General features: G+C 36.1%; 2 protein-coding genes across 3 annotated transcripts in view; one reads left to right on the top strand and one right to left on the bottom strand.

The window, feature by feature from the left end:
* The window catches only part of LOC127844888 (probable D-lactate dehydrogenase, mitochondrial), a 30616-nt gene extending 22356 nt beyond the window's left edge, over positions 1–8260 (bottom strand). For both annotated transcript variants that reach the window (XM_052375440.1, XM_052375439.1), the window contains exons 1-5: positions 8104–8260; positions 6533–6657; positions 3431–3572; positions 2903–3044; positions 469–628 (exon numbers count right to left, since the gene is read on the bottom strand). In XM_052375440.1, the coding sequence (XP_052231400.1) occupies positions 469–628; positions 2903–3044; positions 3431–3572; positions 6533–6657; positions 8104–8190 (656 nt within the window). In that variant the 5' untranslated portion in view covers positions 8191–8260. The remainder of the gene's footprint in view (positions 1–468; positions 629–2902; positions 3045–3430; positions 3573–6532; positions 6658–8103) is intronic.
* Positions 8261–8615: 355 nt separating this feature from the next.
* On the top strand, positions 8616–24356 carry LOC127844890 (60S ribosomal protein L14-like). The gene is made up of 5 exons (XM_052375443.1): positions 8616–8681; positions 13432–13527; positions 14321–14515; positions 22894–22947; positions 24253–24356. Exons 1-5 carry the CDS (start codon positions 8670–8672, stop codon positions 24319–24321), a joined length of 426 nt encoding a protein of 141 aa, XP_052231403.1. The 5' UTR covers positions 8616–8669; the 3' UTR covers positions 24322–24356.
* The last annotated feature ends 312 nt before the right edge of the window (positions 24357–24668 follow it).

The raw sequence follows: 24668 nt of genomic DNA on the forward strand, positions 1-24668 counted from the left end.
ATTATTGAGACCAATCTTCTGACCAAATTTCATGAAGATTGGACAATAAATGTGCCCTCTAGAGAGTTAACAAGGCAAATGTTGACGCCGCACACCGCACAACGGACAACAGACAAAAGGCGATCACAAAAGCTCACCATGAGCACATTGTGCTCAGGTGAGCTAAAAAGATGTGAATCCCATCACTGTGTATTACAATCTTGAGAATACAGACTCGTTCTGCAATAACTGAGCTCAATAAATGTGCCTAAAGTGTCGTCCCAGATAAACCGGTGAAGTCCACACAGATTTATCAGGGACAATGCTTTCTGCCAAAACTGGATTTCATTTAGAAAATACTTCTTTAAAATAAAAACACCATTAAACAAGGAAACTGCACAGGCTTATCTGGGACGACACTTTATGCACATGCATTAAACCCAATTATCCTAAGACAAGGTTCATATAGATCACTGATCAGGAGCTCACTTTGTCCTCCTGCCGGCCCCTGCAGTGTTGATAACTCGACCATCTGCTAGCACCACCTCCAGGTTCATGACATTCTCCCTCATCGTACCATAACGTACCGCATTCGTACCTGAGGCACTTGTGGCACACATACCGCATAGGCTGGCATCCGCCCCAGGATCTGTGGATTAAACTTTATACTTATTATATACATTTTTAAGGGTATTCTTTCCTTGGACTTATATATGGCATTTGATTTTGAATGGGGGAACAAGGGGATGATAAAGTATCGCCATAAGTAAGGGAAAGAATAAATCAAGAAGCAAAATTTTTGGAGAATGGATATTGATTTTAGAGAAATAGTATTTGGTGTGTGTTTTATAAGGTAAATCATCAAAGTAATTTTCATTTTTTAAATCTGCATTTTTTAATCAAAACATATTGCATAAACTAAACATAACTTACGGAAATTGATGTCCATGCAATACAAATACATAAACCTGTAGCATAATGTAGAACAATATGTCCAGAGGAATTTTAATGTACTTGCTACCATGATTGACCTTTTCTTACAAACAGTCCAAATGTAAACAAAAAAAAAAACTTACACTGAAATACAAAACAAGAGGGCCATGATGGCCCTGAATCGCTCACCTGACTAACCAAATACAATACCAACCCAGTTTTCATCAAGATAAACATTCTGACAAAATTTCATAAAGATTGGATGAAAACTGTGACCTCTACTGTCTACACAAACAAATTGTTGACGGTTTTTCTTTTATTTGACCTAGTGACCTAGTTTTTGACCTCAGATGACCCAAATACAATCCAAACCCAGATTTCATCAAAATAAACATTCTGACCAAATTTCAAAAAGATTGGATGAAAACTGCGACCTCTATTGTCTACACAAGGTTTTTCCAGGGGTGTGATTGAGGCGAAGTCAGAGGGGAGGAAAATTCTGTCGACTGATTTTGACTACGCGAATCGCGGGAATAACGCAATGACAAACCTTAAAACAGACATTAAAATAAAACATACATTAAAATAAACAATTTCTTGAACTTCATAACACTATTTCTTTATGAAAACCTGTTTAACTTCCCATTTCACATACATGTACTGAGGATGCAAAGTAAACAATATTTACTGTGATCAAAAACAGCAGTTGTTCAATGTATTCACAGTAAATGGACTTATTTAATTAAATATCAAAATGGGAAAACATTAATAAATATAAAGAAACACACTTGAGTGTTCTTGTTGAGTTAAGGATGTATTAAACTGAGTAAAATTAATATATTTCAATGTGTTTACCTTTTAAAATCTTGCATTTCACATCTACAGTTCAATGCTATTTCAGTTAACTGAACAGTGTGACAAACATAATAAAGCAGAATATGCATATGAATCTGATTACACACAGATCCACTAACATATAAATCAAATCATGTTTGTCTATTTCCATTTTCAAACGATACTCTTCTAAATTGTTTTACTTCGCAAGTAGAGTGAACTCCGATTTGCAAACACTGGTTTCCGAGACACAAATTCACTGCGCACATTTGTAAAAAAAATATGTGTTGCTTGTATCTAAAACGCAGTCTTCATCGATGACAGACACATTTCATTTATCCTATCTAACTATATGATGACAGTCGCTAATTCGATTGATATTTGTCATTTGGATAAACTTAATTTTCGCTTTGCAACTGCGCCATTTGCAGACAAATCAGAAAAGAAATACTGAACGTTGGTAGATTGGAAAACAATAGCCAATGACATAGCGCGTTTCAAATTGCTTAGGCAGAATCTACCAGTGTACTATGCGGAGTGATTTCGCGAGCTGCGGATATTTTGGGCCGCACATAAAAGACGTCCGCGTAATCAGATGTACCCCCCCCCCCCCCCCCCCCATTTTTTTTTACGAATTTACGCGAATCTCAGAAATGACCTCCGAGACAACCTGATCCGCAGAAATCCGCGGAAAAATCACACCCCTGTTTTCTAATAATTGACCTAGTTTTTGACCTAGTGACCTAGTTTTTTACCCCAGATGACCCAAATACATTCCCAAGCCAGATTTCATCAAGATAAACATTCTGACCAAATTTCATAAAGATTGGATGAAAACTGCGACCTCTATTGTCTACACAAGGTTTTTCTATTATTTGACCTAGTGACCTAGTTTTTGACCCCAGATGACCCAAATACAATCCCAACCCAGATTTTATCAAGATAAACATTCTGACCAAATTTCATAAAGATTGGATGAAAACTGTGACCTCTACTGTCTACACAAACAAATTGTTGACGGACGCACACACGCACGCACACACAACAGACGCCAGACATCACACGGTCACATAAGCTCACCATGTTACTTCGTGACAGGTGAGCTAAAAAACTTTAAAATCAAAGGAACATCAAGATATTCAAGTTAAACAGAGACCTATAGGGAACCAGAGGCCTGTATCTCGCAGGTAGTTGTTCAGCTGTACACGCGTGACCCCACTTTCCACAGAACAATCAAAGTCCTCAGCATTCACTGACAAAATATTCTTCATCTTTGACACATCCAGGCACAAACCTCCCTGTAACCAACACAAAGAATGTGCTTGTTGACCGACGTGTTTACAGCAAAGTTGTGAGCGTTTTTGTTGTATCTTACTGAAGTAAGATCAAGGTAAGAATATGAAAGTGGTAGGACTCACATAACATCATATTTACTTTGGCGACATACAAGAAAAAATATAAGAATGAAATTTAAATGTGTATGTATTTGTACCTAAATGGTGTGTGAAAATATAAGGCTATAGAACTGAATCTTGTATCATATTTTATCAATGATCCATAATCAAACTAGCTTAAGTGAAAGTTCTGCAAGATAGCACCCATTTGAATTCACACATAGATTGATTTTGTCATATCTGGTCTGCAATTGTGAACACTTGAGCAACATAAAGGTAATGTGGCATACCTGCACAGCATTGACCCCTCCCTCCAAGCCTGTCCCACTGCCGAAGGGTATCAAAGGCACGCCATGGTAGTTACACAGTCTGGCCACCTGACTCACGTGATCCACACTCTCAGCAAACGCCACAATGTCTGGGGGCTCAGTGCTACAACAAAATGTCTGGGAGCTCAGTTCTACAACACAATTTACAGGAGCTCAGTGCCACAACACAATGTCTGGGGGGTTTCTTTTGCTACAACAAAATATCTGGGGGCTCAGTGCTACAAAACAATGTATGGGGGCTCAGTGCTACAACACAATGTATGGAGGCTAAGTTCTTCAATACAATGTCTGGGGAGCTGAGTGCTACATCACAATGTCTATGGCTCAGTGCTGCAACAAATTGTCAGGCCTAGTTGGGGCTGAGTGCTACAACACAGTGTCTATGGCTCAGTGCTGCAACAAATTGTCAGGCCTAGTGGGGGCTGAGTGCTACAACACAGTGTCTATGGCTCAGTGCTACAAAAAATGGTCAGGCCTAGTGGGGGCTGAGTGCTACAACACAGTGTATATGGCTCAGTGCTACAAAAAATTGTCAGGCCTAGTGGGGACTGAGTGCTACAACACAATGTCTATGGCTCAGTGCTACAACAACTTGTCAGGCCTAGTGGGGGCTGAGTGCTACAACACAGTGTCTATGGCTCAGTGCTACAAAAAATTGTCAGGCCTAGTGGGGGCTGAGTGCTACAACACAGTGTCTATGGCTCAGTGCTACAAACAATTGTCAGGCCTAGTGGGGGCTGAGTGCTACAACACAATGTCTGAGGCTCAGTGCTACAAAAAATTGTCAGGCCTAGTGGGGGCTGAGTGCTACAACACAATGTCTATGGCTCAGTGCTACAACAAATTGTCAGGCCTAGTGGGGGCTGAGTGCTACAACACAGTGTCTATGGCTCAGTGCTACAACAAATTGTCAGGCCTAGTGGGGGCTGAGTGCTACAACAGTGTCTATGGCTCAGTGCTACAACAAATTGTCAGGCCTAGTGGGGGCTGAGTGCTACAACACAGTGTCTATGGCTCAGTGCTACAACACATTGTCTGGGGGTTCAGTGCTACAAACCATGCAATGTGTCAGAGTGCATAATCAATCATGCCATTTTTCACAAAACCAACATCTTAAGAATCTTATTTGTTCAACCTGTTCAGTTTGGCTGGTCAAACATTACCACTATTAGTAAACATTACCCTGTCCTATATATCAGTTTAAGAGGATTCCAATTTGAGGGGACGTAATTTATTTGACTGTCTGATGAATCTTAGAACAGATAATAATTTAAAAACACACAAGAACACCTTAGAGACTTACAGGATCTATAATTCATTTATCCTATATATTTTCAACATTTTTTTTTTAAACAATAACTGTGTCAATTTATCATTAAATTACATATTTTACAATTTTCAATAATATATTTTGCATGCACACTGTATTTCTCTTTGAATGCAAACATTATACTGTAAGATAATTTTTCGTTTAGTTGAAAGAAACTTTGTCAGTTTGATTGTCGATTCATACCTTACTAGCTAGACACAAATAGGAAACTAACATGTTTTTATAATCAAAATTTTGTGGCAATCATATATTTAATGTAAGGTAGCAGGCTTTTTCCGCCCTATGCCACGGGTCCGAAATTCGGCCCCATTCCCAATGCAAATCTGGTTGTTTTTTTCCCAATTGAAAAAAAAATTCCCAATTCAAAAAAAAAAAAAAAAAATTTTTTTTTTTTTTACCCTTTAAATATATAAGTTGACCTGATCTGGTGTAGAAAATAGAAAGTATTGCATAATTAAATTATCTGTTGCCTTGAATTTGTTTTAAGAACTGTAAAATATGTTAATGATTATTTAAGACTTTACTTTTTATCCTCAAAATCCGGCGCTTCCCGCGATTTTTTTCACCTCAAAAAGGCCAAGCCTTTTCCCCAAATTCAGATTAAAAAACCTGCACTAATCACACATGTTCATAATATTTTGTAAAATTTTAATAATAAGTTATCAAAATAGTTGTTATTTACCAGTTAACGGCTTCTTTGAAATATAAGAAACACTGTTTTAAATAATTTACATGCGATAATTTTTCCCAATTGAGCCAATTTTGCGATTAATTTTTTTCCCAAAATGGGGGTTTTCACGACGCGAAATTCCCAAAATTCCAGTGTGGCGTTTTCCCAAAATGGAGCGGAAAAAGCCTGGGTAGTAAATTTACTGCTTTTATTGCAAATTTGTTTTTTACAGCATTGATCAATTCCATACTTAGGCAGCGAAAAGTTGTAACAACTTGATACAAAGAAGAACACAACATCATGTTATTTGCCAAATAAATATAATACCTCTTAGCCTTGGTGTTTTTTTTTTTAGGGAAGATCTTAAAATATAACCACAATATTCTAAATATATTATGTGACACTAAGGTCTCAACATTATGAATTCTGAGCAATGATTTGAACAAACTTTTAAGAAGTCCACTACACGATGTTACACTACATATAATCAACTTCTGCCCATTGCAGTTCTTAAGATTTTTAATGTTGTATAAAAAATGCATAAAAGTCTATATAATTATGTGACCACTGGACATTGCCAGTTTTTAACCAAGAGGCATGATTTGAACTAACTTGGTAGAGGACCACTATACAATGTTACATAACAAATACCAAACCTCTGGGCTTTGCGGTACTAGAGGAAATGTCTTACGTTATGTATAATGCAAGTCTATAAACCATGAGCACTATGCCATATTAAACACCAAATATTTAACACCTTACCCTTGAGGTTTCAAAGCAGATTTTTAAAGTTTTAATTTGTAACATCTATTTTCAGCATTGGTGACCTTGAAATACAGGGACCAGAATAATTAGAATAAATTTGAAAGAACATAAATCAAGAATCATTTGTATGATGTTGGGTTAAAATATGCACAGCTGTTAAGGAGATGTTGTTTAAACAAAAAGTTCAAAGAAGTGCTAAATATGTCCATAGGCTATGATTTTACCAAAGGCCAAACACAGGTCAACATTAACAAATATTTTACATCCACCCCTTTCCCATTTTCATTTCTTATTTTACCTGTGATAACTCTCATCGTGGCCATGCTGTTGCCTCACAGCATCTGCAGTGGACACATTTGACTTTCCTACAATGGCTTGGACATCTTGCACAAAGGAACTGGTCACTTTGGGAGACACTGCAACCTAAATTAAAATATTAATTGGCAAATAACAAGATCTTTCATACTGTTTCCTTAATTATATTGGTTTTAACATTTTCCAATTCAGATGGTAGACAAATGAGCCCAGTCATGCAAAAATGGGTCTTATGACATTTGAGACAAACTTTGCTCCATATCAGCCGGTGCAAACCTGTAGTTCGGTCAAAATGCTATAAAGTCATGCTTAAGTGGACAGGGAAGCTCATGACCAGACTGCACATATGACATCAAACCATTTTGCAATTTAAGGTTTCACAAACAAATACCGGTAGGTGGGGGGAGGGTATAGTATTTTCTAGGCCAATGGTAAATGATTTGCGATTCCCATGCGTTTGTTAAGTTAAACTTAACATGATCTAATAACTGGTAATTGTTAAGAGGTTAACAGTTTACCATTCATCACTAAGATTCAGAAATAACTGTTTTTTTGTTTTTTTTTTAAATGAGCAACAAGATTGTGAATTTAGAATATAGATCTTTTTAATGTGTGTATTGTTACACACATCTTTAAAATAACAAGAATGTGTTGGTCAGAAACACAATGCCCCCTAATGCGCCGCTTTAAAACAAAATAAATTGACTTTCGACCTTGAAGGATGACCTTGATTTAGACCTTTCACCACTCCAAATAGGCAGCTCCATGAGATACACATGCATGCCAAATTTAAGTTGCTATGTTCAAAATGGCAAAAGTTAATAAGAAGTTTAAAGTTTTGGTTAAAGTTTTGGGACACACACACACACACACACACAGACACATACAATGACAGACAGGCCAAAAACAATATACACCCGATCTTTCGATCCAGGGGCACAAAAATAAGGGGATAATATTTTTTTCAACAGGGTTTTTTCGTGTTAAAAAAAAAAAAAAGCCATGTTAAGGGTCATGTTATCTCACACAAACAATTTTTTAAGGGAATCTGGCTGTGTTATATGGGTTAATATAAATATGATAAATCTCTGGACAACAGGTGTTATCTTGCTTTATTGATAATTATTATAATTATTGTCTAAACCTTAGGCTAAAGACCCTACGGATGTAGGATGTTCATATGTTTATTCACAACTGCTAACAGCAATACAAGCATACAGAGTATTGCCTGCTTCTATTCGCTGTAATGAGCAGTAGGCAGGGCTTATCGGCATCATAACTTATTAACATGTAAATGTCTTTATTTGTCCTGGATTTTTTTATTCGGACTTCAAAAATATAGTGTCAATGGCAAGATGCTAATTATTTTTAACACTTAGTGTGGATTCTGATTTGATGACCCTCAAACTCTCACCTTAGTTCAGGGTACACCAATTGTCAAAGAACTAATATGTTGACCTAGTTTTTGACCTCACGTAAAAAAAGAGTGAACAGCTCTAAAAATAGCTTAGAAATGTTAGCTGGCAATACACTTTCAAATTCTGAGCTTATTACCTTCGACTGGCATCTATAAGAAAATGGAAATTGCGGAACACATTTTAGAAGACGCGTAAGTCTTCCGAAAGCAAGCTGACAATTCATTGTTTCAAAATGCAGGGGAAATTTAGCAGTGACAATAAGTCTTTTGCAGCTGTTTACAATTTTGTATGAATTAACCCAACGTGATATTAAAACAAATCAAAGATAATCGTTGCATTAAAATGATTGATGTCGTTCAACGAATTAAAAAAATAATATATTTGCAATTAATTAAACAACAGTTTACTGGGACTTTTGTTCAACCAAGTATTCGAAAACTTACGTCATATATAATTTAAGTGAATGTCTCGTTAAAAAGTAAGTGCAATGTAGCCTTCACCTTATTTTCATTCTCGTTAAAATATTTTTTCATGAATATTATATTTTTATCATTCATATCAGTTTTTTCACAATCATTCATTTAAAAGTGACGTTTCTGTGTACTCGTTTAAAATAATAGCAAATAATTGTATAATTGAAAAGAAATCCCATCTTTCCCAATTCTATCGTAGGATACTTCCTTTTCCGGTTTGGTAGACACGATGGTGCTCAAAGTATGCAATCAATAAGCACAATAATGTATTTATTAATTATATCACCAAAGAAACTCCATATTTTGTTATATTCAGTCATCGTTATTAATTCCGTTTTCGCATGTATGCATTGTCAATATTTTATATTCCGAGTGATATGAGTAAATTATTATTGTTTGCCGAGTCGTGAAACACATGGTTTCGATTCGTAACCAGAACAATTCGTACCAAATAAACTACGTATGTACGTAATCACAGGGAATTCCTTAGACCCAATACCATACTGATAAACATGTATGACAGGGATACAACCAAAATAATGCATTTGTTAAATAAGTCAAGTGTCACTAAATAGAAGCAAACTTGGGATTGCTAGAAATTCTGTTGTAAAGTATTTTAAGTCCATAAGACATCTGGTCCTGTGGACTTTGTTAACTTGCAGGACTTGAAGGAAGTGTTCTGGTGGGCATGAACGATAACAGATCATGAATGTTAACAAAAATGTGTAATTTGTATTGCTTGTTTCTCATTTAAGCTCTTCTTTTCAAGATTTTTTATGTTATGAAGGAAATTAACTTTTCCATTTTAATTATTCCCCAGACATCTGGACTGGCAATATGGCATTTTCAATCTGACCTGTCTATCAAACATTGGACAGTCCGTCTGTCTAGCACTTTTGGGAATGTGGCTAACAATAGGCAAAAACATGTATTAATGAAAGTTCATAGCCATCAGTACATAAGTAAACCAAAGGATTGATGTTGTCATAGTGAACATTGAGTGTATTGGTTAATTGCTTTTTGTTGTCATCAACCTAAATAATAATCAAACTCTAAATCCTAACATGGGTTTGCAACCTTGGTATTACCAGAATATAACTTAACATTAGAGAAAATATTCTACACATGCCATAAATAAATACAAGGGACACAACTTTCAACATTCCTGCACAACACCATGGTCTAAAAAATTGGCTTCAAAATGCAATAAATACACCAATAAAACTATAACAACAGTTGACAGTGTTTTTTTTTCAGTTGAGGGGGAAGGGGGTCGGGTCCCCTGAGGGGGGGGGGGGGGGGGAATTCGCGTGTAAAATGGGAAAAGAGGGAAATTTCTATGCTTAGCTAGTAACAGTACAAAATCAAGTTTTAACACTATAATTCACCATACAGAGGAAGAAAAACATAATTCAAACTCTTTAATTCATAAACATGTTATGTTCAAAGTTCAACATTTCTGGGCTTTTCAGCAAATTTATCAATTATTCTGGTGACCGCCTCTTCACCAAGTCTCTCCGTGTGCAGACAAAGTCTGATCAGGGACTCCAATGTAGCTTCCCCAAGCCTGTTTCTCTGTGGTTTGCAAAGCAGGTTGAGCAAGCTAAACAGTCTTTCAACACTCTATTGACCGGACATTTCTGGCGTTTCACTGCCAGCATTTGAAGAAGACTGACTTTTAAGTTGTACCGTATTTTATCATGCATAGCGCGCAGTTTTTTACCTTCAAATTTTAAAATAAAAATTCAGTGCGCGTAATACATTGACACAACGCTTTCCTGGTTGCTAAATTGCAAAAAATCCATTTCAAAATCGTAAATCTTCACAATTGCCGCCATTTTTTTATTGCAGAAAACTACACCCTATAATGTTATAGACTGAAAGGGCCGTTGTCGAAACAACAAAAAGCGGGAAAGGGTAGGAATGAACGGGGTAGTAACAGTTTTGACAAAAATTAAAAGATGAAAAAATGTCTTTGTTGGTGTTTTCACACTTCTTTATTGATTGTTCATAAAAAAAAATCGAGGTATATCAATCCCCGCGTCGTCGCGGTATTGTTTGTTTAAGTTTTTGTTGTCATGAAAACTCGTTGATTTACAACGCAAAACGTCTTATTTGAACTGACGCTAATTATTTCAATCATATTTCTCAACTTCGCTTTTGCTTTATTTTGATAATTTAATCCAAATTTTAATGTTAGCAATTCCGAAAATTTGCACTCTATGTGAATTGACAGTTTGACGTCATCAAAGGAAAGCCGCTTCCTGTCTGAAGCAATAAAGCGACAAGTTTCTCGCCGACAAAATTGGCTTCCTTTGTCTAGCAATCAACATGCCGAACCAATCGTGTGTTTGTTCCCCAATGGCAATCGTCCAATTAAATAATAGCACGTGCAAAGCTCCGCCTTCGAACCTTTTTGCAGAGAACGGAGGTTGAGTTAAACGGTTAATTGAGCAAGTGTTATACGTTAGTTGAGTTCCGATTTGCCGAAATTTCTCGGCCCTAAGCATTGAAACGACGAATACATTTATCAATGATTTTCCGATCTCTGCATTAATATGCTACCGTGCGAGTATACTACGTAGGTTACAAACCAACAATAGAGATATAGACTCATTTTAGTTTCTTTCAATAGAGACAAACAAATGATATTTGTCTAATGGCTTTACGCCGTTAACACCAACTGTATGGAATTGAGTGTTCGGGTGTATTGTTTGACTCACTATAAATACCGATCAACTAGACGCAGTGACGGCGCGAAATGCCGGGTCAAACTGGAATTAATCGGGAGAATCTCTTAATGGGGAAATATTTAAGTTGATGAAAAATAAAATGGGATCCACGGACGATTTGCGTAAAATTGGACATTGCGATGTTGCGGGTCTGCAGAAGACTATGTCATACGATGTTGTGAGCGGCAGGTAATGAAAATGTTACACTGTTCAAATGTGAGGAATAGGTAATAGTGGTTCGAATTTAACGCGCAGGGGTCTTGAAAAAACACGCGCAGTGCGCGACAATAAGGACATATACGGTGTTCTCGAGAGAATAATCTTAAAAATTGTCGAAAATATAATGCTTTGCAATCCATGCTCCTGATCGTATAAATGCTCCCTACTTTAAAACAAAACATTAAGCACCCGAAAAACTCAGATTAAATGATTGCGCAATATAAGAATGGCGGCCATTTTCGGCCCAATTTTCAGGTTTTTGATCTTGAATTCTTTTTTTTTTCTCCTTTTTGCTTTAAAAAATCGCATGCGCGTTATACATGGGAGCGCGCTATGCATGGTAAAATACGGTACTTGTTTGAAAAGAATATCAATTTATTTTTAAGTTAAAACAGATTTGTCAATTTTTTACGATAGCTTTTGTTGTTGTGCGACATGTTGGAATACGTATGGTTTGGGGTAGATGTCGTAAAGCGAAAGTCGTGATAGTGAACTACGTACGGTTTGTGGTAAAGGCTAAAATAAAGTAAACACGCGAATGCAGTTCAGGAAAATTGTAGTAAATTCGTAACGAACGACATTTAAATGAGGTATTGATTAAAATTGAAGAACACTTCTGAGAGGGGATTAAAAAAAATATTTGGGGGAAAAATATATACTCTAAAGATTGGGGGAATGGGGCCGAACAACGTCGAATATTTCATCCAAAAAAACACTGGTTGAGACATTAATAGTTTAGAAAATAACTTTGTTGCCAAGCCAACAATGCAGGGCTTACCCTACATGCAGGACTCAGCCTACTTTCAAATTGAGGGAGAAATGTCTACTTTCTTAGCTGAAATCAGGAATAAGTGGAAAAAAAGGCTTCCAAATGCAATAAATAAACCAATAAAACTGTATAACAACAGTCGAGACATTAATATTTTAGAAAATAACTTTATTGCAAGGCCAACAATTCAGGACTCAGCCTACTTTCAAATTGAGGGAGAAATGTCTACTTTTTCAGCTGAAATCAGGAATAAGTGCGACAAATTAAAGGAGAAGTGGTTTCTGTTCAGCTTTTAATCAAGTCATTACATGTTTTATACCCCTCATTACACCACCCCCATCATCATAAATCAAAATTAACTCACATTTTGCAGTTTCGGGAAGAACATTCACAAAACAAACACAAGTGTTAATGTTGTGTTATTCTTATACTTTACTTATTTAACATATTAGTCGAATTCTAGCCAAACAAATAATCTCAAAAGGAGAAGTCGCTTCTCCTTTATGTAATTAAAGGGACAAGTTAATATGTTCAAGAAGTTATCTACCAGTCTCTCACGGCTGACCCCTGCAGTGTCTGTTTACACATTTCTAGTTTCCATTTTTCCATTCAATATAGCAATTTAGTTGAGGACACTGAATGATGAACCAAGTTTTTGATAGGAACTGCCGTCTGAGAGCTGTGCTGATCAACTTGATCTGAAGGTGTACTTATAGAATAAGAAGTTGTGTGTACAGACAGTTTTCCACAATAGACACCAGGTTTTTTTTATCCTATTTTGGGGGAAAGCCTGGCCTTTTTTTAGGGGAAAAATAATTCGCACGAAATGCTGGATTTTGGGGGAAAAAATCACGGGAAATGCTGGATTTTGGGGAAAATAAGGAAAGTCTTAAATAATCAATTTAACATATTTTGCTGTTTTTAAAACTAATTCAAGGCAACAGATAATTTAATTATGCAATATGTTATATTTTCTACACTGGATCAGGTTAACTTAATGTATTTGAGGTTTAAAAAAAAAAAAATTGGGGGGGGGAGTGGGAAAATGAAGTCTGGGGGAAAATTTACCTGCTGAGGGGAAAAAAAATCCGAGGGGAAAGGGCTGTTTTTCGGCGGGTCCCAAAGAAGGATAAAAAGCACTGGACACTGACCTTTATGCATGACTGTGTTTGTGTGTCAGGGTCTGGGACATATGAACTGCATATGCATATCATTTATTCATCCTGCAGTATTCACTTGTTATTAACCTTTTTTGTTTTTACATTTAATAGATTCGTAAAGTCGAAATTGGGCGTGTTGCCTACATTGCCTATGGGGATGACAAAGGAAAACTCTGTGTGATTGTCGATGTGATAGACCAAAACAGGGTAAGTAGAATATCTTGATCCTGTCTTTTAATAGGATTCAAATCCCAGAGATAATGACTCAAGCTTAAAATTTCTGGAGTAAAATGTATTGAAACTGTAAGGTCAATACATCCGTTAACATAAGAAATATGTTATATGACTGTCAGTGTCTGTTAACTAACATGTATCCAACAAGTAATATTGTGATAATTTCAAGTAACAACTGTTTAATGGACTTAGTAATAATTATTTCAAATGAAAATGCTTATATTTCTTAAAAGTATTTCTAAGTAAATTTAGCATCACGTCACAGATTAATTAATCAAAATGTGTTTGAATTTGTCATTCTAACGCAAAAATTAGTTTTTAAGTTATTTTCCTTTTCTAAATTTTTTTTTGTTCTTTCATCGTCCCTTCTTTCACATTCTGACTAAAAAGTTATTTAATAATAATTATTATTTTCGTCTGTATTATCTTTAATATTATTTTAGCCTGAATGAAAACTTCAGAGAAAGATTATTTTCTCGTTGCTGAAATTTACAACATATGAAAATTTTAGATAGGTTCAGTGAAGGAATCACAGCCTTGTAAACTGTAATTAGTAAAATTATAGATTATCCGGAAGAGTTTTTAAGTGCAATATAAGCCCATAATAATTTTTACGCTCCCCAGTATGTAAAAGTCAGCATTTAAGCACTCTTGGGCACTAAAGCAGCCTAGAGAAGTCCCTGGCCCAATTATGTCTTGTTAATTCTTAGCTCAACAGACTGAATGTCATTTGTACTTATCTTTGTTTAAATGAAATCTCCTTCAGGTTCTGATCGAAGGTCCATGCACAAATGTAACCCGTAAGCAGGTCAATCTGAAGGCCCTCCAGCTCACACAGTTTGTGTTGAAAGTGCCCCGATCTGGCAGGCAGAAAGTGGTGCGCAAAATGTGGGAGAAGGAAAATATCAGCAAAAAGTGGAGTGAAACAATCTGGGCCAAGAAAATTGCAAATAGAGAAAAGGTAACTATAGAACGTATAATATTTAAACTGGTGGAAAATAAACAAATACTTATTTACTAAGCTTTAAATTCCATTGTGGTTTCTTTTATAAAGAAAGGACTGGTCTTAAGATGTATATTCCATGATAATTTAATACCTTTGCAACACGCTTAGTATGATGAACCAAGTTTTTTATAGGAACTGCCGGCTGATTAATGTGCTGATATCTTTGGTCTGAAGAGTGTGTTTTATCTATGGGTAATAAATATGAAATTAATGATTTGAATAATATACTACTTACTGCTGTATTTTATTGTGTGCAATAAGTCACAAAGTAAACTGACAGTCATCCTTGTTCAGATTTTCAATTTAGATTTATTTAATTTCAAACGTTCAGACTTATAATGGTCATTTGAAGGGTATACATGCTTTGAAAATATTACTTTATTTTTAACTTCAATTTGTGTAGATGATTTTCAAGAAAGGAATTTTCAATGCGACAAGTTTTTGGCTTAATTGTGGCCTTTTTGTCCACTGTTAGTTTTTTTCACAGGCTCTTTTTGTGTGGTGCTGCGCCACGCCGCTGTTCTGAAGAGCCAATTTGCCCTTTTCAAGGGCAAAAGCCACCATGGGCCCTAATTGATAACATCTTTATTGCCTACTAAGCCAAATAGTATCACAGTATGGCCCCAAGGGAGCAAAGATGCACACAGTTGTGAATTAGTCATGCATGAATAAACCTGTGTCAAAACCAGTCAATAATATCAGTAGCTTTGTTATACCAAGCACACTAATCAGTCTGTAATGTGTATTCCTACATGATAAAATCTTGAACAGTTATTTAGTCGAGACTTCTGATGAAAATGAGAGTTATCATTGTGGAAATTGTGCATTTCAGTCATAGTAGAGTCATATCAAAACATGTATGTCTACATGTGATTTATTTTCAAATAAAATAAGCTTTATCTTTATTGTTATGGTCTTTTAGATAAGTAATTATTGAAACAATCACTGTAATGTACAGAGATGGGAACTAAGTTTATATGGCTGGTTGCCTAGATGGGCAACCAACTGCCCAACTCCTTTAATTAGATTGCCTAGCAAAAAAAATGAGCCGACATCCTTTCTAACGCTTTATATACATTTTGTTTTTCAATAAACGTACAATGTGAGCTCAGACAGGTAGTTAATAAAATAACATAATTAACAAATTTCGTACATTGTTTTCACTTATTATTTATTTCCTGATATTAAGTTGTTATCAGCAATTTTAGCAAAGAAAATGGTCATCCCCAAACCATGTTTTCACGGAACATTTTGCACGTTAAAATGACTCTTTTAAATATACTGCGCGATGCCCCTTTGCCTTTCTGGGAAAAACACTAACTGTATAATATATAGTAGATTTGTTTGTGTCCAAACGTGTGTATAGGTAAACTATACGGGACATATCTGACATTGGTTTTTTATACGCCCGTATAAAATACGGGACGTATTATGTGAAACCCCTTGGCGGGCGGGCGGCGGGCGGAAGGCATCACTTTGTCCGGACTCTAATTCAAATTGTATTCATCCGATCTTCACCAAACTTGGTCAGCAGTTGCATCTAGTTGATATCTAGGCCAAGTTCGAATATGGGTCATGCCGGGTCAAAAACTAGGTCATAGGGTCAATAAGTGCATTTTCAAAGGGGCCACTTTGTCCGGACTCTATTTCAAATTGTATTCATCCGATCTTCACCAAACTTGGTCAGCAGTTGCATCTAGTTGATATATAGGCCAAGTTCGAATATGGGTCATGCCGGGTCAAAAACTAGGTCATAGGGTCAATTAGTGCATTTTCAACGGCGCCACTTTGTCCGGACTCTAATTCAAATTGTATTCATCCGATCTTCACCAATCTTGGTCAGTAGTTGCATCTAGTTGATATCTAGGTCAAGTCCGAATATGGGTCATGCTGGGTCAAAAACTAGGTCAAAGGGTCAATTAGTGCATTTTACTTTGTCCGGACTCTAATTCAAATTGTATAAATCTTATCTTCACCAAACTTGGTCAGTAGTTGCATCTAGTTGATATCTAGGCCAAGTTCGAATATGGGTCATGCCAGGTAAAAAACTAGGTCATAGGGTCAATTAGTCCATTTTCAACAGCGCCACTTTGTCCGGACTCTTATTGAAATTGTATTCATCCGATCTTTACCAAACTTGGTCAGTAGTTGCATCTAGTTGATATCTAGGTCAAGTTCGAATATGGGTCATGTCGGGTCAAGAACTAGGTCATAGGGTCAATTAGTGCATTTTCAACGGCGCCACTTTGTCCGGACTCTAATTCAAATTGTATTCATCCGAAACTTTTAAACAACTTTTTATCCTGCGTCAAAGTGGTATGGGGGTATAAGTCACATTCAGTGACAAAGCTCTAGTTCAAGTTGAATTCACCAAACTTGGTCAGAGGTAGTATATAGATTATATATCAGTCAGGTCTGATTGGAGACATGCAACCGATTAACACATGCAATATCATCTCCAATGGCACACGAATCGGGCGTATATTGCTCCGTCATGCGGCGCTCTTGTTTGTGTATGACAAATTTCTTTTCTCCTGTTGCAATTCAATATAGCCTAGTGAATGAGGACACTGAATGATGAACCAAGTCTTTGATAGGAACTGCCGTCTGAGAGCTGTGCTGATCAACTTGATCTGAAGGTGTTCTTATAGAATGAGAAATCTTTTGTTTTCCCTCGCTAAAGGCACTGACCTTAATGTATGAATATATGAGAAATACAGCTGTGTCGTACGATGAATATCTTTGTTTCCATTAGCACTGATGATAAGGATCTTGGAAATAAGTAACATTACCCAACCCTCTGAAAAAAGGAGTAACACAGAACTATAAAGGAGTATCGGTATACTTTAACTTTTTGCGGAAGAAATAAGGTTTACAGTATATTTATTCTAGTTCAGTTAATAGCTTATATTAGCTAATTTTACTTGTGACATATCACAGACAATTTAAATTTACATAACTATTTGCAGAAATGATGCAATTTTCAGAAGTTTATTGCAACAAATATGGATTCAAATGTCTATTTATTGGCTGTTAAAATTAATCACCGATCAGTGCTTATGCTGATGTAATTTTTATATTTTTATGTCCCCCACCACTATAGTGTTTTTGTCCTGTCTGTTGGTTGGTAGGTTTGTGTGTTTGTTTGTTTGCGCCAACTTTAACATTTGCAATAACTTTTGCAATATTGAAGATAGCAACTTGATATTTGGCATGCATGTGTATCTCATGGAGCTGCACATTTTGAGTGGCGAAACTGAAAGGTCAAGGTCATCCTTCAAAGTCAAAGGTTAAATATATAGCTTCAAAGCGTTGCAAAAGGGGACATAGTGTTTCTGACAAACACATTTCTTGTTTGTTCTCCCCGCCATAGGCGGAGGGATATTGTATTGGCGTTGTCCGTCCTTCCTTCCGTCTTTCCATCCGTCTGGCACTTTTGTGTCCGGAGCCATATCTTGGAAGTGCTTTGCGGATTTCATTGAAACTTGGTATGAGTATATATATATATCGATAAGAGGATGATGCACCCCAAATGGCATTGTACACCATCTGTTAATTATGGAGTTATGGCCCTTTGTATCTTGAAAAAATGCTTTTATAGTGTCAAATATAACACTTTTTTGTCCAGAATATATTGGCAGGGGATATCAATTCAATGAATTTGCTTGTTGATTTTTTTTTGGGGGGGGGGCTACTTCTTTCACCTTTTACCCAGTAAAATATTGGAAAATCAGTATGCTTACTGCAGGAAATGTTTTGTATAATGGATTTATTTCCTGCATGTATGATACAGTGAAATAATTACTGGGTATCTTTAGGTGGGCTGGCACAAATTCTCACTCCTGTTTATGTGTGGAACTGCTTTTTAACCAGGTTTTCCGAAGGAAAAAACTGGTTATTAGATTGGCGAATGCGGGCGGGCTGGCTGGCTGGCGGGCTGGCGGAATAAGCTTGTCCGGGCCATAACTATGTCGTTCATTGTCAGATTTTAAAATCATTTGGCACATTTGTTCACCATCATTGGACGGTGTGTCGCGCGAAATAATTACGTCGATATCTCCAAGGTCAAGGTCACACTTTGAGTTCAAAGGTCAAAAATGGCCATAAATGAGCTTGTCCGAGCCATAACTATGTCGTTCATCGTCAGATTTTAAAATCATTTGGCACATTTGTTCACCATCATTGGACGGTGTGTCGCGCGAAATAATTACGTCGATATCTCCAAGGTCAAGGTCACACTTTGAGTTCAAAGGTCAAAAATGGCCATAAATGAGCTTGTCCTGGCCATAACTATGTCATTCATTGTGAGATTTTAAAATCATTTGGCACATTTGTTCACCATCATGGGACGGTGTGTCCCACGAAAGAATCACGTCAATATCTCCAATGTCAAGGTCGCCACGACTAAAAATAGATTTAAAAAAAAAAAAAAACTTACAAAGGGGGTTAATTTTTTTTGGTCATTTCAAAAGTTCAGTTTGAGTTTTCTCCCTTTATCATATTTTTTTTTCACAATGAAAACCTGGTTTTGTGACAATTTTGTCCCTTGTGTAACCTTTTCTAGCAGACAAGTTACAATTTGCCTGCTCAAAGTTTTGAGGACACTGAATGATGAACCAAGTCTTTGATAGGAACTGCCGTCTGAGAGCTGTGCTGATCAACTTGATCTGAAGGTGTTCTTACAGAATAAGGAATCTGTCCCTCGCTATAGACACCTACCTTTATTCATGAATATATGCAAAATACAGCTGTGACATACAATGAATATCTTTGTTTCCATCAGCATGGAGTCATGATAAGGATCTTGGAAATAAGTTACATTACCCAACCCTCTGAAAAAAGGAGTAACACAGAACTATAAAGGAGTATCGGTATACTTTAACTTTTTGCGGAAGAAATAAGGTTTACTGCAAAGTGATAAACTTGTCAATATCATACTTTATAGGTCTAATTTCTAAAGTGGTGCATGAATATTATCATAAATTTTAGTTTATTTGGTTTCCATGACTGTGATTATACAGTATATTTTTATTAGTTCAGTTAATAGTTCACATGTATATGAGGTAATTTTACTTTTAAAATATCAAAGACTAGTTAAATTATATAACTCTTTGCAGAAATGATGCGATTTTTAGAAGTTCTTTGCAACAAATATGGATTCAAATGTCTATTTATTCGCTGTAAAAATAAATCACCAATCAGAGCTTATAAATGCCGAATTAATTTTAATATTTGTTGTAGTTTTTTGGGGGGAGAGGGGGGCTATTACTTTCACCTTTTACCCAGTAACATTTAGCTTACTGAGGGAAATGTTTTACAATTGCATAATGCATTTATTTCCTGCATGTATGATACAGTAAAATAAATTTCTGGGTATCTTTAGGTAGGCACACACGAATTGTCTCTCCTCAGGTGTATGCGTAGACCTGCTTTTGTAACCTCTTCTAGCAGACAACTAACAATTAGCCTGTTCAAAGTTTTGAGGACACTGAATGATGAGCCAAGTCTTTGATAGGAACTGCCGTCTGAGAGCTGTGCTGATCAACTTGATCTGAAGGTGTTCTTACAGAATAAGGAATCTTTTGTACAGTCCCTCGATATAGACACTGACCTTTATGCATTAATATATACAAAATACAGATGTATCATAGGATGAATATCTTTGTTTTCATTAGCACTGTTGATAATGATGTAGGAAATGAGTAACATTACTCAACCCTCTGAAAAAAGGAGTAACACAGAACTATAAAGGAGTATCGGTATACTTTACTCTTTGCGGATGAAATAAGGTTAACTGTAAAGTGATAGACCTATCAATATCATACATTTTAGGCCTAATTTCCAAATTGGTTCATGAATATTATCATAAATTGTAGTTTATTAGGTTCCCATGACTGCGATTATACAGTATATTTTTGTTAGTTCAGTTAATAGCTTACATGTATATGAGGTAATTTTACTTTTAAAATATCAAAGACTAGTTAAATTATATAACTCTTTGCAGAAATGATGCGATTTTTAGAAGTTCTTTGCAACAAAAATGGATTCAAATGTCTATTTATTCGCTTATAAAATTAATCACCAATCAGTACTTATGCTGATGTAATTTTAATATTTGTTTGTTGTTTTTGTTGTTTTTTTTTTTGGGGGGGGGGCTATTATGTTCACCTTTTATCCAGTGAAATTTTTGCTTACTAAGGGAAATGTTTTGCATAATGCACTTATTTCCTTCATGAATGATACAGTAAAATAATTACTGGGTATCTTTAGGTAGGCTCACACAAATTGTCTCTCCTCAGGTGTATGCGTAGACCTGCTTTTGTAACCTTTTCTAGCAGACAACTAACAATTTGCCTGTTCAAAGTTTTGAGGACACTGAATGATGAACCAAGTCTTTGATAGGAACTGCCGTCTGAGAGCTGTGCTGATCAACTTGATCTGAAGGTGTTCTTACAGAATAACTACGTTAGCGTTACCGATCGCCGAAATCGCCATTGGCGATTACAATTCCTAGCTGGCGATTAAAAATAAGATTTTCATGAAATTGGCGATTGAGAAAAAATAGACCCTATGCTTTACAAATGCACACTCTAAATGCCTGTTTTCAGGCCGTATCAATCGCCAGAAACATCGCTAAGATTACACAGATAACATCCTTACCGGAAAGGCCCCAGGGGATAATGACGACCGCCTAGGTCGATAATCCACATGGCTAATGTCTTAATTGGTCAAGCTTTACACTGCGACCAGACTTTTTTAACATTTGGGTTACTTGGCTATTTACGCGATGACTGAATCACTGAAGCGTGCCGTGTATGACCTATGCTATAGATGTTATGATTCAACGTTATCGAATCGACCAGTACGGAATTGTCGTTTAATCAGATGGGCGGAGTTATGGCATTGACATAGCCACTATAAACTAATTTCCCAAGACACAACGATTTTGATTGGCTAAAAAAGTAGATAAGAGTTACTTCCCTTTACGGTCGCTATGCGACTTGAAAGACCGATTTAGAAAGTGAGTTGCAGATTCTGGGAAAAATGGATGCTGCGAGCGAAAATGGAAAGTCGAAGCAACAGAAATTAACACAATTCTTTAGAAAAGAAAGCGGACAGAATAATGTAAACTCAGGAAATGACCAAATGTTAGGTTCGCGATCGGAGGACGTCTAAAATAGTGCAGACGTGAATGCGGAATCAGAAACGTCTATACCTGTCAAGGTTCACGGTTTCGTCGTGAGTCTCACGGTTTTTGACGTGCAATGGCGGTCTCATGCTGACTTAGTAATTTCTAACGCATTTCTTCAAAAACAAAAAAAAATGTTTGGATTTAATAAAATGTCGTATAATTACTTCCGAGACGGGCGGGCTGCTTTAGTGGTTTAAAACCTAAATACCACATGTACCGAAAACTGTTTAACGGTGTTAGTGTATCATTATCACTACGCCACTGGTGTCTATGTAAACAAATAAATTGGCTGCAAAATGTCAGCAAGTCGCTCACCAGCAAAGGAAACTTTTTAAGCAAAAAGGGCTAATTTCAGAATCAAATAGTCTTAATTTTGCTCAGAAAATAGCCCCAAAACGCACCACAGACAATCTAGGATCAAAAAAAAATCCGGGGAGGGGGGGGGGGGCATGCCGCCGGACCCCCCTAGATTTGGCGACTAAGTTTTTTTCCTTAGCGCCAACCTAGAGAATAAGGAATCTTTTGTACAGTCCCTTGATATAGACACTGACCTTTATGCATTAATATATTTAAATAAAGCTACTTTCTATGATGAAAATAATAATTTCCATCAGCACTTTTGATAAGATCAAGGACATGAGCTACAATGGTAAGTAATGTTAGAGGTCGACCCTCTTGAAAAAGTATAACAGAAATATAAGAGTATACTTGTTCTTTTGGAGGAAAAATATATGTTTTACGGCAAAAATGATAAATTAATCTCTTTCATTATTTATAAAAGGTTTCATAAACTGGGCTTGAATATTCACAAGGCCAAGAGGTTTTGTAAGGTACATGTAACATCATATGGCTCTGTCATTATTCATACTTAAGTTTAGAGACACAAGAGGAATTTGTGAGCTTTCGGGTCCCATGGACACCTGCTTTGCTCAATATAAGTAACAACAAAAACAGTCAATCAATTTGCCTGCTCAAAGTTATGAAGACATTGAATGATGAGCCAAGTTTTTGATAGGAACTGCCGTCTGAGAGCTGTGCTGATCAACTTGATCTGAAGTGTTCTTCTTTTGGCATTAAAACATTTCCAACCATTTTAACATGTTTGCTTGTTTGATTTATCCATTATATTTGATATTTTCAGAGGGCCACTCTCACAGACTTCGACAGATTCAAACTGATGAAGGCCAAGCAAGCCGTGAGTATAAAACTGTTACGAGATGATTAAATAACTACAGTATTTATTTTTTTTTACTCAAGAATTGATCATTTGGAAACCTACGATAGATAGCTCAATCAAATCTTAAAGTCCCGACCATGCTTTAATACTTTAATAAAAAGTTATGGCCCATAAATCTAGCATTGATAGCTTGAGTATATGTTGTCAGTCCCAAATTCAAATGCAATACTGAAATTTTTCTTTGTGTGGAGATAACTCATTTCAATCTAAGGACTTTCTGACAAGTTAATTGTCTGCACCCTGTGATAGCGGCATACAGATGCAGGGGATAGTTCTCAACAGATGTCTTTTAGAATAATTTAATAAGCATAAAACTGATATACACTTATTTAATTTATTATGCTCTGGGGGGAGCATATAGTCGCCGCTTCGTCTGTCGGTGTGTGTGTCTGTCTGTTCGTCCGTGCACAATTTTTGTCCGGGCTATTTCTCAGCAACTAATGACCGGAATTCAATGAAACTTTATGGGAAGCTTCACTACCAAGAGGAGATGTGCATATTATCAATGGGTTCTGGTCGGATGATTTGTCACAGAGTTATGGCCCTTTGAAATTTTCTATAAAAAAATTATTTTCCCCCCAACTACTATGCCCTCAAGACGTTTCCTTTTATCTGAATATATAGTGCAATATTGTGACAAAAAAAACTTTGGGGAGCATCACCTGTCTCCGACGGTTTCTTGTTATCTGAAGTATTGGTATAGTACACATTAAAATAAGAAGTAAAACTGACAATATAGCTGTTGTATCACAGTCATACTTTTCTATAAATGTGTTTTAGTTTTAATTGAACTGTATAAGTATTTATGACCACAAGTGACAACATATAGTTACTCTGTTAGTTAATTATTTTAGTAAATATTTCTAATGTCTCAATTTGGACTTCTCTAATTGCAGACCTTTTGTACTGGAACATTTGTATCATACTGTTGCTTCCATGAGTTTTACTGAATGTTATTTTGTACAGTTTGATCAGAAGTATGGCACTTACATGAAACACTCGTAATATGCAAGTGTTTCTTCTTTATTGTCGTAGTTCATGATCTTTTATGGTGTTTTGAAGGAACATGTGCATTAAATGTGTTAAGAGCTTGTCAATTTATTGTTCCATTTATTAATGACTTTAATATCCATGGTGTTTTTAAAGCAGAATATGTTACAGAAATTACTGTAAGTTTTGTCATCTTTCCAATCAAAAATGGAAATATGTCTTTCTGGTCTCTTTCTCTCTAATATACTATATGTATATCTTTGTCCTTTTTAGAGAAACCGCCTCATCAACACAGAGTTTGGCAAGTTGAAAAAGGCTGCAAAGAAAGCTGCAAAGAAATAAACTGTATGATAGTAAATAAATGTCATCCCTTGGCAGTTGTGCGTTGTTTTTCAATTAAAAAGGAAAGTTACCTGCTCTACCTTTGTGCATTCGCATGGTTAGATGGATTTTGGGATGAGTTGGGCTTAGACTGGAAATATTCTTTCTCTAACTATATGCATGGACAAAGTTTAACGCTGTCTGTCATTTATGTAATTCTTTTAGCTAGCAGAAGTTATTTGCAGGTGTCTGTGCACAGAATTAAGGCCATTGTTAAAAAGTCCAGATCAATTTTTAATGTCAAAGATTAAATTCAAGAAATAAATCCTTATCACTTATCTGTAACATAACTTTGGTCAGCATTGATT

This window comes from Dreissena polymorpha, chromosome 9, assembly GCF_020536995.1.
Source record: "Dreissena polymorpha isolate Duluth1 chromosome 9, UMN_Dpol_1.0, whole genome shotgun sequence".
Lineage (NCBI taxonomy): Eukaryota > Metazoa > Mollusca > Bivalvia > Myida > Dreissenidae > Dreissena > Dreissena polymorpha.

Coding starts and splice junctions, on each gene's coding strand:
- LOC127844890 (XM_052375443.1), top strand. Junction 13,528..14,320: donor ATGTGATAGACCAAAACAGG/GTAAGTAGAATA, acceptor AATCTCCTTCAG/GTTCTGATCGAAGGTCCATG. Junction 22,948..24,252: donor TGATGAAGGCCAAGCAAGCC/GTGAGTATAAAA, acceptor TGTCCTTTTTAG/AGAAACCGCCTCATCAACAC.